Here is a 15,744-nt window from a genome sequence, read left to right on the forward strand (position 1 = left end):
TCGGAAAATTAAAAAGAACAAGAACTTACAAGAATATTTTTTGCTGATGAAAGAGTTATCCACACAAGGAAATATCGAAGAGTCTGCATTGGTCCAGTATGTTAATGATGGTATTGCCGACAGTGGTACGAACAAATCAATGTTGTATGGAGCTAAAAACATAAAAGACTTTAAAGACAAATTGAAATGCTACGAAATAATGCGGGCAAATCTAAGAGTGAGTATAAGAATGTACTAAGTTTTAATTAACAAATCCAGAAAAGTGATCGCAGTTCTCAGCCGAAGCAAGTTCGGAGTGTAAATAAAGAAATCAAATGTTTCAATTGTGGTCTTAAAGGTCATACAGCCGCTGACTGTGACGATAAAACCAAAGGTAAAAAGTGTTTTGAATGCAACATGTTTGGCCAAATTGGCAAAGATTGTCCCAAGAAATCGGAAAACGCGAAGTGAGTAATACACGAAAACTAAACACATCATCCTCACGTATGTATAAAGAGATAACAATCGACGGTTTAAAGATGAATGCCTTTTTTGACCCTGGACGTAAATACAATCTTATGTCCGAAAAGATTTATAAAAGAATAAAACAGTCAAAGCTATGTGAGTGCAACAAATTTTTAATTGGGTTCGGTAATGGCGACGCGGTCAAAACCATGGGTTCAGTCGAAAAACCATTCGTAATTGACAATCAAGAATTCAATTCGGTATTTCTAGTAATCGATGCACAATTTCTTGATGAAGACTTGCTGTTAGGCGAAGAATTTTATAAAATTGCCGAAGTAAAAATAAATCGTGACGGGATAATTGTAAGAAAGAGTGACAGTATCGAGCTTGAAACAGAAATTTCGGTGTTGATGAAAATAAATGCATCAAATGTTAACGAGATTGATTTAAATATTGAAGCTAATGCAAGCAATTCCGCAAAGAATTAAGTACACGAACTGGTAAAAAACTAAAAACCCGTAAGCGCAAAGTCGACAAACGTAAAAATGCGAATCGTAGTTAATGATGATACCCCAATCTACTCGCGTCCGTGTAGAATCGGTTACAACGAACGTTCCGTGGTAGACCAACAAGTTGATGAATGATTAAAAGAAGGTATAGTCGAGCACTCTGAGTCAGAGTACAGTAGCCCCGTAGTCCTGGTAAAAAAACGAGATGGTTCTCCAAGACTATGTATCGACTATAGAAAGATTAACAAGGTAATATTACGAGACCATTTTCCTTTACAAGTGCAAAGATATTCAGCATTATTGACTTGAAAAATGGATTCATCCATGTTGATGTCGAGGAGCAAAGCCGAAAATATACATCTTTTGTAACCCACAACGGACAATACCAGTTTCTGAAGGTACCATTTGGACTAGCGAATTCTCCTTGTGTTTTTCAAAGGCATATCAATGCTATATTTCGAGAGCTGACTCTTAAAAATATCGCGATTCCATATGTAGTTGACATCATTATTCCAGCTAAAGATGAAGACGAAGCTGTATCAAATCTCAAAAAAGTCCTGAAACAGTGTAAAAATTACGGCCTGATGATCGACCTAAAAAAATGCAGTTTTTTAAAGAAAAGAGTTGAGTTTTTAGGGCACGATATCGAAGACCGAAAGATGTGTATTTCTGAAGAGAAAACCAAAGCTGTAACTAAATTTTCCCAGCCCACAAACTAGAAGCAACTTCAAAATTTCCTAGGATTGGTTGGATACTTTAGAAAATTTATTAAAAATTTTGGATTAATAGCTAAGCCTCTAACGAATCTACTAAAACAAAATGCTAAATTCCACTTTAATGATTTTTAAATCGAATCATTCAACAGGTTAAAAATATTGATCACAGAGAGGCCCCTATTAAAAATCTTTAATTTTAACCATGCGACGGAGCTCCACACCGATGCTTCGATTGACGGGTTTGGAGCAGTACTTTTACAAGTCTCACCTGAAGATGGCAAACTTTACAGTTTTCAAGCTACGAACTGGAGATCCTAGCCGTTATTGAAGCTCTCAACAAATTCCCAGTCTACTTACTTGGCATCCGCTTCAAACTCGTAAGCGACTGCAATGCTTTCACCAAAACAATGGAAAAACGAGACGTTTGACTTTGAGGTGGAGCATCGAGAAGGAACGTTTTCGGCATGTTGACGCCTTAAGCCGAAATCCAGTAATGTTAATCACCGATGAAAGCGCAATCAGCAAACTAAACTATCTTCAAGGACAAGACGACGATATAAAAGCAATTATCGATATTCTATTTGAAAAAGCATCACACAATGATTACTTTATGAAAGCCGGTCTTTTATGTAAGCTGGTGAACGACGTTGAACTAATAGTTGGACCTACATATATAATTTCAGCGTGACAAGACCATCAAAAAAGCTCATGAGAGAAGACATTTTTCTATTAGGAAGACGAAAGACATAATTGCGAAGGAATATTATATACCGAAACTTGAGGCCAAAGTAGAACGACTTATTAGATGCTGCGTTCAGTGTATTATCTCAAACCTCAAACAATTGAAAAAGGAGGGACTGTTAAATCCATTTCCTAAGGAAGAAGAACCACTGCAAACATTCCACATTCATTTTTTGGGTCCGCTGACAAGAGATACAAACACATCTTAGCTGTCAAGATGCATTCACCAAATATTGCTGGTTATATACGACTAAGACGACATCCGCCCAAGAAGTTATATCGAGATTGCAAACACAAAGTCTCACATTTGGAAACCCAGTCCTGATTATTACAGTCCTTTCACATCAGAACACTTCAAGGAGTATTGCCGTTCAGAGAATATCCTTCATCACGCTGTTACTACCGGATTGCCTAGATATATCTGTTTTATCCAAGCTTTTTGTTGATGACCCGAGCAAATGGTACAAGTTTGTTGGAAGAGTTCAGCAAACAATAAATTCAACTCACTGTAGAAGCACAATTATTACGCCGTTCGAGTTATTAGTGGGAATTAAAATGCGTAGTAGGTTTGATATCCAATTGAAGCAAATAATTGATTAGGAAATGATGAAATGATTTTTTATACTTTTAGCGAAAAAAGAGATGACCTAAGGAAGCATGCGAAGCAGCAAATCATAAATCTACAAAAGGAAAACAAGAACACTTACATGCATCAGTTTATAATGAAGGCGATCTTGTTGCAATTAAACCTACTTAAATCGGAGGTGGACTGAAGTTAAAGCCAAAGTATTTAGGTATTTATCCTTATCGAGTAACTAAAGTCAAATCATAGTATACTTATGATGTCACTAAAGATGCACACTTTGTAGATGGTCCAAAATATACGACTACTTGCGCCGAATATATGAAGAAATAGATCCCTATTTCTACATAAGGATGTAGACGATGAAGATGTTGCTGATAACTAAGAAAACTTACAAAAGGATAAAGATGTTGACAACGATGATAATGATAACTACTCCGAAGATGATGATAATGATAATTACAACAATGATAACGAGATTGACGATTACGAAGATGATGACGACGATGCTGAAAACCAATAATGACTACCATGAAGGCGATGCGGAAAACCACGAATTTATGGATGACACCTCTAACGACGATACAGACGACTCCAAAACTGAAGACGACGAAAATGAAGATGACTCCAAAGAAGATGATGACGACTTCGAAGACGACGACGACATATTTGGGGCAAATGCATTTGGGGATGGTCGATCTGTGGGGATAGTATGATAGCGCCGCAAGGCCAAAACTACTCCCGAAGCAGCTGATCAACGAGGTGGCAATGAAAGAGAAGACGAAGTGGCAAGGCAGAGTTGAAAAAGTGGAGTCTAGTCTAGTCATAATTTGTCAAAACCCATTGTTCCGTTAATAATTACCTAATTTAATAAATAATATACTTAATATAACAACTATTCTAATTCTTGGGGGCACGTTTAAAATTTTTTCGTAACATTTAAATCTAATTATTTTAACAGTTTTTTAGTGTAAAGCAAGAAAACGTTTCGTACTTCGTGTTTGTTGTCTCACACACAAATGCAAAGTCATTACACCCATAGGGTGAAATGGTATATTAAAGTCGCCAAAATGTATGTAACAGGCAGAAGGAATCATCTCCGACCCCACAAAGTATATATATTCTTGATCAGGATCAACAACCGAGTCGATCTAGCCATGTCCGTCTGTCCGTCCGTCCGTCTGTCCGTCTGTCCGTATGAACACCTAGATCTCGGAGACTGTAAGAGCTAGAGCCACCAAATTTGGTATGTAGACTCGTGTAGTATGTAGAGTGATCAAGTTTATTTCAAATTTTTGCCACGCCCCTTTCCGCTCCCGCAATTTAAAAAAAGCGTTTATCTCAAAAACTATTTCAGCTAGAGACACCATATTTGGTATGTATATTCGATTAGTAAATGCACACATTTTGTATGTATAAAAATTTTGCCACGCCCTTCTCCGCCCCCGTAATTTGATAAACTTGATTATCTTCCGTATTTTTTTACCTTATGCAATCAAATTTGGCACACTTAAATTTAATACTAATATCTAGCAAAATACCAAATTTGATCAAAATCGGACAAAAAACAGTCGAGTTATGCATATAAACGTTTTTCCATAAGGCCGGAGTTAGCCGTTGGCTGGTGGGGGCGCTATTGTGCTCGTATGACTGAGTGAGCGAGATACTAAGATATGCTTGTAAAAAGCATGTGAAAATGCATTTGTTTAATAAAGTTGAAATATTTGCTTTACTGGTGTATGGTATACCTAAGTCGGCGAGACGACTTACTTACTTCATTCATTTTGAATTTTGATTTGTAGTGTGTGACCTTTTGTCCTCTATTTCTTTTTTCAAAACGTTTCTCATCTAACTGACTTTACTAATGGTGCTTGTTTAAATCTAGTATCGTTTTCGAAGTCGTGTCTATCTTTATTTAAATTGGTTATTTTATTCGTTTGGGTATTGTAGTCGGGTGATCCTGCACAGATAAAAATGTCCACTGGTGTTCGGTTAGTTGTTTTATGTCTGGTCTTACGGTGGTATATGTAGAGAATTTTTTCAAATTTGATTAATATATCTTCGATGTCATTTTCACTATTTATAATTCTGAGTTTTTCATTTACTGTTTTATGAAATCTTTCTAAGTCTGAAATGCCGTTTTTACTTGTTGTAATTTCTTACCTTACATTTTCTTCTTGTGGCCAATTTTTTAGTGCTATACACAGAAATGCTGAATCTTTGTCTGATTTTATTTCTATTGGTTAGCCCATTTTAGGGAATACTGTCATAATTGCTCTCTTGGCTTCTAACCAATCTATAGATTTTACTTCTACAAGTGTTGCAAATTTGGAGTAAATGTCAATGCATGAAAGAAATTGTAAATTGTCGATCATGTAAATATTAAAATTATATTAAAAGTTTCTGGTGTTATTTCAAAAGTTAGTTTTGAATTTCTATTTTCTGTCTTTGCGATATTGCATACTGAGCATTCGTTAATAATGTTTTGAATTAGGTTTTGAAAATCGGGGAAATAATATTTTTCTTTAAACAAATGAATTGTTTTTTCGATTCCTGGATGTAATAATTCTTTGTGTTGTTTTAGGATTATTTCTTTGAATTGTGCAAACGTTTTAATGTACTCTAACTTAATGTTGATTTCCAGGTTTTTGTATTTGCGTTCGATCGTATTATTTCAATAAAGGCTTGTTGGAATATGGGATAATCTTGTTCATTATGAAAATATAGTACAGTTTTCTTACCGCAAAGATATCTTTTAATTATATCCCTTGCGTAAGCATTGGTCATTTCTTTGTATGTTATCTTTATGTTTGATTTATAAAAATAAGTTCTTGTTTCTGCTTTGTCTTCTGAACCTCTAATGAATTCTATTTGCCTGTTGAAATAATTAAGGGTTTTTCTACTATTGGAATGTAGTTTCTATTATCTTCATGAGCACTATGCATTGTAGCTGCGGTGCTGTCTGTTGATCCTAAAAAGTTTTCATCTGTTTTAATTATGGAAAGGGCATCTGCTACGTGATTTTCTTTGCCGGGTAAATATTTAATTTTGTAATCAAACTCATTTAGTTTTGTTCTCCATCGTTGAAGTTTCATATTTGGTTCTTTTATATTGCTGAGCCATACTAAAGGCTTATGGTCGCTTAGAATTTCGAACTTTCTACCGAAAAGGTATGATCTAAAAAACTTTGTTGCCCAAACTATTGCTAGTATTCTTTAAGGGATCGGAAAATTTTGAATTGCTTTGATTTTATTTGGGTTAGGTTTTATACCTTCTGTTGTTATTATATGACCAATGAATTCAGTTTCTTTTTTCATAAATTCGCATTTGTCGAGTGGGAGTTTAAGATTAGCTTCTCTGAGTTTGTTAAATACCTTTCTGAGTGATAGCATGTTTTCCTCCAATGAAGTGGAGTCCACTATAATGTCGTCCAGATAAACAAGAATCCTTTTTAAGACCAAATGGCATACGTGTGTATTCGTAATGGCCATGTTTAGTTGAGAAAGCTGTTTTTGCAATAGATACAGGATCCATTTGAATTTGATGAAATCCCTTAGATAAATCAATGGTGGTAAAGTATAGGCATTTTCCCAGTTTGTCGAGAATTTCATCCATGACTGTAATTGGGAATTTGTCATCTATTGTGACTTCATTTAAATTTCGGTAGTCAATGACTAATCTGAATTTTTGTTTGTTGGAAGCATCTCGTTTTTTTGGAACGATCCAAATTGGTGAACAGTAGGGTGAGTTCGACTTTCGAATGATACCCTGTTCGATCATTTCATTTATTTCTTTGTTGATTTCTATATCAAATTTGTATGGACGTTTATAAATTGGGTCCTCATGTTTTGTATGAATAGAGTGCTTTATTGTACTCGTGAAAGTCAAATTTTCACCTTCGCGGTACTGAATGTCACTGAATTCGTACAAGACTTTCTTTAAGTTTTTGTGTTTCTTCGTTGTTTAAATGGTCGAATCTATACTCATTGCTTTCTATTATTTCATTTTCAATCGCTGATTTGTCCATTTTGCTAATTCCACTATTACTTTCTCTTTGTCTTTTTGTAGGCTGGTTTGCTACGTTATTTTTTGGATAATTATTTTCCTGTTGATAACTCATTGGATTTTGAGCCCTGTCACTATTTAATTTTTGTTGAACATCTTGGAAAAGTTTTTGTGTTATATCGGATGGTTTTGTTTGAGACGGAGTTGTACTATTGGGTAGAAAAGATTTTCCACTTTTTTGGTCTTGACTTTGGCTTTGATTTGATTCTCTGATTTCTGTTATACTATCCTCGTATAACCCTTCTCTTTGAGCTACTTGTTTCAGCTTGCTAACTTTGGTTATATCATATCTAGCTAACGTCATAAATAATCTATCGGGTAATTTTTTCTTTATTACATCTTTTATAGTGTTATTTAAAGCATTTGTATAAAGAGTAGTGTTATTTGCATCGTTTTCAAGACTAAGCTTGTTTGTGATAATATAGGATTTATCTTCTAATTCCGTTACAAACCTACGAAGGTTTCCTGTATAGTTGGTGTTGTAGAGGCGTCGAAGAAGTTCGTCACATGGGGTCTGCGTTTTCAATTCATTGATGAGGAATGATCTTAGTTCCGGCCAGGTGTTGGCTTGTCCAATTTGCGAGAGTCGTTGTGCCTCTCCAGTGAGCTGCATCTCGATTGCGCTGAACGTTATGTTATGTTGCCATGGGTTGGATATAGGTGCATGATGAAAACTATCCTCCTTATGAATGATGTCAGATTCTCTGGTGTTCCATCATAGTTTGCCACCAGTCCTAACGAAGACAGTGCTTGATTGAGGTGGGCTTCGGTGAGTTCTACGGCCATTTTGTTTTTTGGTGGTGTTTTATTTTATTCGCACACAAGTTGCCGTTTTGTTCCACAATTATAGTTTATGGTTGTAACACACAGTTCACATTTCCGCGCACAGTTGGCGTTTTTGTTCCACAATTGGAATTTTTTGGTTGCAACCCACAGTTGATATTTCCGCGCACAGTTGGCGTAAATATTTTTCACTGTTGTAGACTTTTGAGCGTTCCCGTAAGTTCTTGATGTCGGATCGGAGTTTTATAGTGATTATTCACTAATTCTATGTAACGCCCGTGCGTTAATTCGGATAATTCTATGTGTCACACGGATAGAATAACAAGTTCACTTTTACCGATCCTACCGACTGCGCCAATTATATATCTGGTCTCTCCAGACTCGAAAAAAAAGATATTGTTTTTGTTGAGTTAAAAGACGGGATTTTATTTAATGCATGAATACTTAAAACTAAAGTACAAAGATGTCTTAGAGTAATATGTATACCCTTACAGAGGGTATTATAAAATTGGTCAGATGTTTGTAACGCACAGAAGGAGACGTTTCCGACCCCATAAAGTATATATATTCTTGATCAGCATGAGAAGCTGACTCGATATAGCCATGTCCGTCTGTCCGTCCGTCTGTGCGTATGCGTTTTACTCAGCCGTCTTAACAGCTATCGGGCTGAAATTTTTTTTCGGCGTTTTTTATTACCCGGGAAAAATAAAGTATGAAAACCATAAGGATCGGACCACTATATCATGTAGCTCTAGAAGAACTAGAAGAAACATTTTCATAAAAATGAGAGTATGCTATGAAATTTACATATGTGCTAATATTGGATATAAAACCCCAGATCCCAAAATATGAATGTGATCGGATAAATATAACACACACAGACGCAACGCTACATGAACTGTATGTGTATGCGTGCGTTGCTTTGCTTTGGGAATAAGGGAAGAAGAAGAACAAATTGTAAAATAGAGAGTAAAATTGTTTTGATTGTATATTGATGAATTGAGTTGCAGAAAACAAATTTTGAACATGTAAAATTATTATTACCAAGGACTGCAAGGGTATATAAACTTCGGCATAGCCGATGTTTGCTTCTATGATTTTTATAGGCTAAACTTGCGAGCCCTTTAGTGGCGTGATCGATATTGGTGCAATTTGATTGCACCGAATTTTAATGCTGAATTAGCGTTCTCACGCTTTTGACTTTTAGGGGGACAATTGTTATTGCAAGTGTCCAATTGTTTATAAAAAAAAAAGGATGTTTACCTTAAAGTTTGATTTTAGGGGGCGAAAAATGTATAAGGTTTTGGGTATTGACGTTGGATATATGACTCGCCCATCCTAAAAAAAATAGCCTGTCTGGCGGATACATTGGGATATAGCGAGGGGTTTTTCTCAGCTGTAAATATTGGAGTATCAATTTTGTTAATAATTTGGGACTCAATTTTTTCAACAATTGGGGTTTCGATTATTTCTGTGGGACCACGATTGTTATTTTACTAAGCGGTCCAAAAGGGAAGAATTTGATAACTCGGGTAAGATAAAGAATGAAAATTTTCAGGAGCGGACTACTACGTCATATAGTAGTAGATGAAAAATAGTTGAAGAAATTGGAGTATGGCTATGAAATTTACTACTATGATAGTTTATTATATAAAACATTAGATCCTGAAATTTTAATCGGATCGGATAACTAAAGCACACGTTACGGGCAATATAACTCGGACTTTTCAGCTTTCTACTAAGTACAATGGGACGCAACAAACGGCTGGGTAACAAACTTAATCCTTTGTACAAAGAAGGAATTGTAGAGTCAGAGCTTCGAACTAATGTTATCATAAAGGGGAGGGAGGTCCATAAGGACAATCTAAAATAAAACCTTAAAAAATTGTTTTTTTCTAGAATTAGCTTTGCACACTCTTACAACTATTAGATTAATAAGAATATTTTATTATATCCAAAATTACAGAACGGACTACACTGTACTGATACTAATAATACTGAGGACACACGCGACAATGACCATGCAAATTACGGAAATATTAATCGGATCGGAGCACACGTTACGGGCAATATAATTGGGACTTTTCTGCTTTCTACTAAGTACAATGGGACGCATAGAAAAATTATTTTGTGTTTAGTTTAGGGCTATAAATTCCGTAAAGAAAGAAGCATTTTTTATTATGGCATTCAATCGTACAAAAAATATGTAATTCCATTTGTTTGGAAAGAAGGTAAAAACAAATTTGAACAAATGACATTCACCATAATATTACTAAATAATTTTTCCTTGCATTTGGTCTATGCGTCCCATTGTACTTAGTAGAAAGCAATGTTTTGTAGTTCACTCAGCAAGCCAGAATATTTCAAAACTAAACGTATGTCGCTTTCCCAGCCAAATTATTCATTCAATCCTCATTGCTCAAACAGCAAACAACAGTATAAAAATCAGATAACAATTTAAATAAGTATCTACATATATATTCAGTAAGTTTTGCAGCGATCACTAAGGACTAAACAGGGAAAAGGGTATTAACAATAACTTTATTCTATTTAGCAATGGTAGCCAATGGTCAAACAGCAACAACAACACCACCACCTCCACCATCAAGCGGCTCAGAAGCAGCAACAACAACCGCCGCTGCCGCTGCCGCTGCCGCCGCAACGACTACAAAAAAGTCTGGAGCAATGGGTATCCAATCAAGTGCCTGGCTGACTGCTGCTGCTGTTGCCATCTATACTGCTAGAGTCTTGTGGGTGAAGCTTAAGAAGAGTAATTCTACTAGTGATAAGGAAGGTGACGATGAGGATGAAATGGACAACGAAGTGGATGCCGATGAAGATATCGAAAACTGGAAGCAGGATGACTTGATCCCTGCGGGATCCCAATCGAATGGGTTGATGACCACCCACAAATTGTTCGAAGTGAACAAAGGTAAGAAATTGTCTATTCGAAATGTATTGAGCATTGATCGATCATTTACAGGTGCTTCATTTATTTTGGAAACCTAAATTTGATGTAGACTTTTCATAAGCATTAGATTACAGTACACATGCAATACGCCTACACTTACTCATACACATACAAATTATTCTTGCCTTGTTGGTCAAGCGGTGTTATAATGCTCGTTAGTTCTGTGGGGGATCATCGAGTACTTATTTACATTTGTTGTTCTGTTAAAGCAAATCCATAAAATTTCGAATAAATACAAATTTGTTGTAAATTACACACTTAAAGACGTTTGACATTATTTTTCTACAAAAATGTTGCTATGTTTAGCACAAAAGCGAATACACGCATTAAGCTGAGATTACAAAATATATAACTTCAATCAAGCGCGACACGACTGTTCTCTTTGAAGGTTTGGACAAGCGGTGTTATAATGCTCGTTAGTTCTGTGGGGATTATCGAGTACGTATTCACATTTGCTATTCTGTTAAAGCAAATCCACAAAAGTTCGAATAAATACAAACTTGTTGTAAATTACACACATTTAAAAACGGTTGGTATTTTCTTTCTATAACATTTACTTCGAAATCGCATAAAAATGTTGCCTATATCGACCTCCTAAGTTCTTGCCGAACTTAGCAGTGAAATGGCAACAGAACAGGACTAAAATTTAGATGCATCTGTTTTTGATCAATTCGCGAAGACGAGAGACGAGACGACGATCAAAGAGAGAACGTGAGCGTGTGAGAATGCACCAGCTCCCGGCACTCATATCCCCCGGGGGACGGATACGTTCGGCACCTCTAATGCGTGTAACCGAACAGCTGTCGAAGTCCTAACACAATGAAATCAAGAGCAAGGGTGGATGTTGTTTTCTTCAGCAATTCGACGCAAGCAGATCTATGTCGCTTTGTTGAGAGAACACACATGAAAAAATTGATAGCTGCTTTGTTTTCCCCATCTTTTCATTGCGTCAAAAAAAAATCGTTTCTTGATTAAAGACAAAATTTTGTCAATTTTCATTTTGCAAAGCTACATACATTTTTTTAAGTGCTCTCCTTGTGCCGGGCCCTGGAATAGACGATCAAAGAGTTGACGACAAGAGAGCTGGTTTTTGCGCGTCGAACAACACGGACCTGTTTTGAGGTCCTGCGTCATAGTCGGATGCAAGGTCGAGTCGAGTACCATAGACGGCTGCTAAAAAAGCTCATGGTCGGACGCTAAAGACGAACCGAGCCAAACGTCGATTGTCATTTGACATCTTATAATCTCTATTTAGTCGTATTTTCATTTAAACCCCCTAGACTATAATTGACTTGTAAGTAAAACTCCACATGTAAACTTGTTCAGCATGACGAGACGAATTGATATACCCGTGTTCGTTCACTGAAAATTTGAACAGAGCTGAAATTTTGTACGTGGGCTTCTATATTCTACACGGGTTGTACAACTCGGATTCATCCGTCACGGATCCGGGTTAAGAGATTGACATTTTTTTTAATCGAACCACTAAATAGACATTCCGGTAAAGAAACAGCCTTAATTAGAATTAAGAGTTAAAGGGCCTTCAGGGCCTTCAAAATTAAATTTCTTCTCATCAGAGCTGGTTTTTTTATACCATGCACCCGTAGAGTGAAATAATATATTAATGTCGCCAAAATGTATATAACACGCAGAAGGAAGCTTCTCCGACCTCATAAAGCAAGGGTGGGTATGTAGTGGCTCTGTTTACTCCCGTGGCTCTTTACCTGCAGATGCTGGGCAGAGAAAACGGTCATTTTTTGGACTGGACGCACACAAAATTTTGTGCGTCTCGAGTTTTATGACGGGTCATAAACGACCTTTTTGGGTCGATCGAGCGATCGTCCCCGAACTTGTTGACAGAGGGGCGGCTAAATCCCGAATTTTGCGGGGAGGGAGAAAGAGGAAAACGAACTTCGCGGGGAGGGAGAAAATGGGTCGCTTTCGAAAATCAAAAGATTAATAAGAATATTTTATTAGATCCAAAATTATAGAACGGACTACACTGTACTGATACTAATAATACTGAGGACACACGCGACAATGACCATGAAAATTACGGAAATATTAATCGGATCGGAGCACACGTTACGGGCAATATAATTGGGACTTTTCTGCTTTCTACTAAGTACAATGGGACGCATAGAAAAATTATTTTGTGTTTAGTTTAGGGCTATAAATTCCGTAAAGAAAGAAGCATTTTTATTATGGCATTCAATCGTACAAAAAATATGTATTTTTTCAAATTTGATTAATATATCTTCGATGTCATTTTCACTATTTATATTTCTGAGTTTTTCATTTACTGTTTTATGAAATCTTTCTAAGTCTGAAATGCCGTTTTTACTTGTTGTAATTTCTAACCTTACATTTTCTTCTTGTGGCCAATTTTTTAGTGCTATACACAGAAATGCTGAATACTTTCATAATTGCTCTCTTGGCTTCTAACCAATCTCTAGATTTTACTTCTACAAGTGTTGCAAATTTGGAGTAAATGTCAATGCATGAAAGGAATTGTAAATTGTCGATCATGTAAATATTAAAATGATATTAAAAGTTTCTGGTGTTATTTCAAAAGTTAGTTTTGAATTTCTATTTTCTGTCTTTGCGATATTGCATATGTTTGATTTATAAAAATAAGTTCTTGTTTCTGCTTTGTCTTCTGAACCTCTAATGAATTCTATTTGCCTGTTGAAATAATTAAGGGTTTTTCTACTATTAGAATGTAGTTTCTATTATCTTCATGCGCACTATGCATTGTAGCTGCGGTGCTGTCTGTTGATCCTAAAAAGTTTTCATCTGTTTTAATTATGGAAAGGGCATCTGCTACGTGATTTTCTTTGCCGGGTAAATATTTAATTTTGTAATCAAACTCATTTAGTTTTGTTCTCCATCGTTGAAGTTTCATATTTGGTTCTTTTATATTGCTGAGCCATACTAAAGGCTTATGGTCGCTTAGAATTTCGAACTTTCTACCGAAAAGGTATGATCTAAAAAACTTTGTTGCCCAAACTATTGCTATTAATTCTTTTTCTATAGCTGAATAATTGATCTCATGTTCGTTCAACGTTCTGCTTGCGTAAGAAATAGGTCAATGGTCCTGTAAGATGAACGCACCTAAAGCTATATTGCTAGCATCTGTGGTTAGAAGAAATGGTTTTTTGAAATCGGGATATGCAAGTATAGGGTCGTTCATAAGAAGATATTTTAATTTTTCAAAGGATGAAATATAACGTGGGTCATTTACGTTAATTTTAGCTCCTTTCTTTAATTCAAGAGTTAAAGGTTTTGCAATATGTGCAAAGTTTGGTATGAATTTCCGGAAGAATCCGCATAATCCTCAGAATGATTTTATTTCTTTTGGAGTTTAAGGGATCGGAAAATTTTGAATTGCTTTGATTTTATTTGGGTTAGGTTTTATACCTTCTGTTGTTATTATATGACCAAGAAATTCTGTTACTTTTTTCATAAATTCGCATTTGTCGAGTTGGAGTTTAAGATTAGCTTCTCTGAGTTTGTTAAATACCTTTCTGAGTGATTGTATGTTTTCCTCCAATGAAGTGGAGTACACTATAAAGTCGTCCAGATAAACAAGAATCCTTATAAATAAGGTCTTCCAAAAGATTATTCATGCATCTTTGGAATGTTACCGGGGCATTTTTAAGACCAATTGGCATACGTGTGTATTCGTAATGGCCATGTTTAGTTGAGAAAGCTGTTTTTGCAATAGATACAGGATCCATTTGAATTTGATGAAGTCCCTTAGATAAATCAATGGTGGTAAAGTATAGGCATTTTCCCAGTTTGTCGAGAATTTCATCCATGACTGTAATTGGGAATTTGTCATCTATTGTGACTTCATTTAAATTTCGGTAGTCAATGACTAATCTGAATTTTTGTTTGTTGGAAGCATCTCGTTTTTTTGGAACGATCCAAATTGGTGAACAGTAGGGTGAGTTCGACTTTCGAATGATACCCTGTTCGATCATTTCATTTATTTCTTTGTTGATTTCTATATCAAATTTGTATGGACGTTTATAAATTGGGTCCTCATGTTTTGTATGAATAGAGTGCTTTATTGTACTCGTGAAAGTCAAATTTTCACCTTCGCGGTACTGAATGTCACTGAATTCGTACAAGACTTTCTTTAAGTTTTTGTGTTTCTTCGTTGTTTAAATGGTCGAATCTATACTCATTGCTTTCTATTATTTCATTTTCAATCGCTGATTTGTCCATTTTGCTAATTCCACTATTACTTTCTCTTTGTCTTTTTGTAGGCTGGTTTGCTACGTTATTTTTTGGATAATTATTTTCCTGTTGATAACTCATTGGATTTTGAGCCCTGTCACTATTTAATTTTTGTTGAACATCTTGGAAAAGTTTTTGTGTTATATCGGATGGTTTTGTTTGAGACGGAGTTGTACTATTGGGTAGAAAAGATTTTCCACTTTTTTGGTCTTGACTTTGGCTTTGATTTGATTCTCTGATTTCTGTTATACTATCCTCGTATAACCCTTCTCTTTGAGCTACTTGTTTCAGCTTGCTAACTTTGGTTATATCATATCTAGCTAACGTCATAAATAATCTATCGGGTAATTTTTTGTTTATTACATCTTTTATAGTGTTATTTAAAGCATTTGTATAAAGAGTAGTGTTATTTGCATCGTTTTCAAGACTAAGCTTGTTTGTGATAATATAGGATTTATCTTCTAATTCCGTTACAAACCTACGAAGGTTTCCTGTATAGTTGGTGTTGTAGAGGCGTCGAAGAAGTTCGTCACATGGGGTCTGCGTTTTCAATTCATTGATGAGGAATGATCTTAGTTCCGGCCAGGTGTTGGCTTGTCCAATTTGCGAGAGTCGTTGTGCCTCTCCAGTGAGCTGCATCTCGATTGCGCTGAACGTTATGTTATGTTGCCATGGGTTGGATATAGG

General features: G+C 35.8%; 1 protein-coding gene and 1 long non-coding RNA gene across 4 annotated transcripts; both read left to right on the forward strand.

Moving 5' to 3' along the window:
* The first annotated feature begins 2,316 nt into the window (after window positions 1–2,316).
* LOC124460139 lies at window positions 2,317–3,849 on the forward strand. The gene is made up of 3 exons (XR_006954083.1): window positions 2,317–2,972; window positions 3,042–3,204; window positions 3,265–3,849. It is a non-coding gene; the product is annotated as an uncharacterized LOC124460139 (long non-coding RNA).
* Window positions 3,850–10,229: 6,380 nt separating this feature from the next.
* On the forward strand, window positions 10,230–11,075 carry LOC26530189 (formin-like protein 13). 3 transcript variants are annotated; one of them, XM_023177817.2, is made up of 3 exons: window positions 10,230–10,325; window positions 10,396–10,773; window positions 10,825–11,075. In XM_023177817.2, the coding sequence occupies exons 2-3, from the start codon at window positions 10,398–10,400 to the stop codon at window positions 10,848–10,850; spliced, it is 402 nt and encodes a 133-aa protein (XP_023033585.2). In that variant the 5' UTR covers window positions 10,230–10,325; window positions 10,396–10,397; the 3' UTR covers window positions 10,851–11,075. The 3 variants fall into 3 exon arrangements, with proteins under 3 accessions (XP_023033585.2, XP_015033215.3, XP_015033214.3); XM_015177729.3 differs by having other exon boundaries at window positions 10,859–11,075; XM_015177728.3 differs by having other exon boundaries at window positions 10,231–10,325; window positions 10,862–11,075.
* Window positions 11,076–15,744: the final 4,669 nt, after the last annotated feature.

This window comes from Drosophila willistoni (assembly GCF_018902025.1).
Source record: "Drosophila willistoni isolate 14030-0811.24 chromosome 2L unlocalized genomic scaffold, UCI_dwil_1.1 Seg72.1, whole genome shotgun sequence".
Classification (NCBI taxonomy): domain Eukaryota; kingdom Metazoa; phylum Arthropoda; class Insecta; order Diptera; family Drosophilidae; genus Drosophila; species Drosophila willistoni.

Bases quoted from the DNA above. Each gene is read 5' to 3' on its own strand.
- LOC26530189 (XM_023177817.2), top strand. From the start codon at position 10,398: ATGGTAGCCAATGGTCAAACAGCAACAACAACACCACCACCTCCACCA. The intron at 10,774-10,824 runs GTAAGAAATTGT...GATCATTTACAG, and splicing joins ATTGTTCGAAGTGAACAAAG to GTGCTTCATTTATTTTGGAA.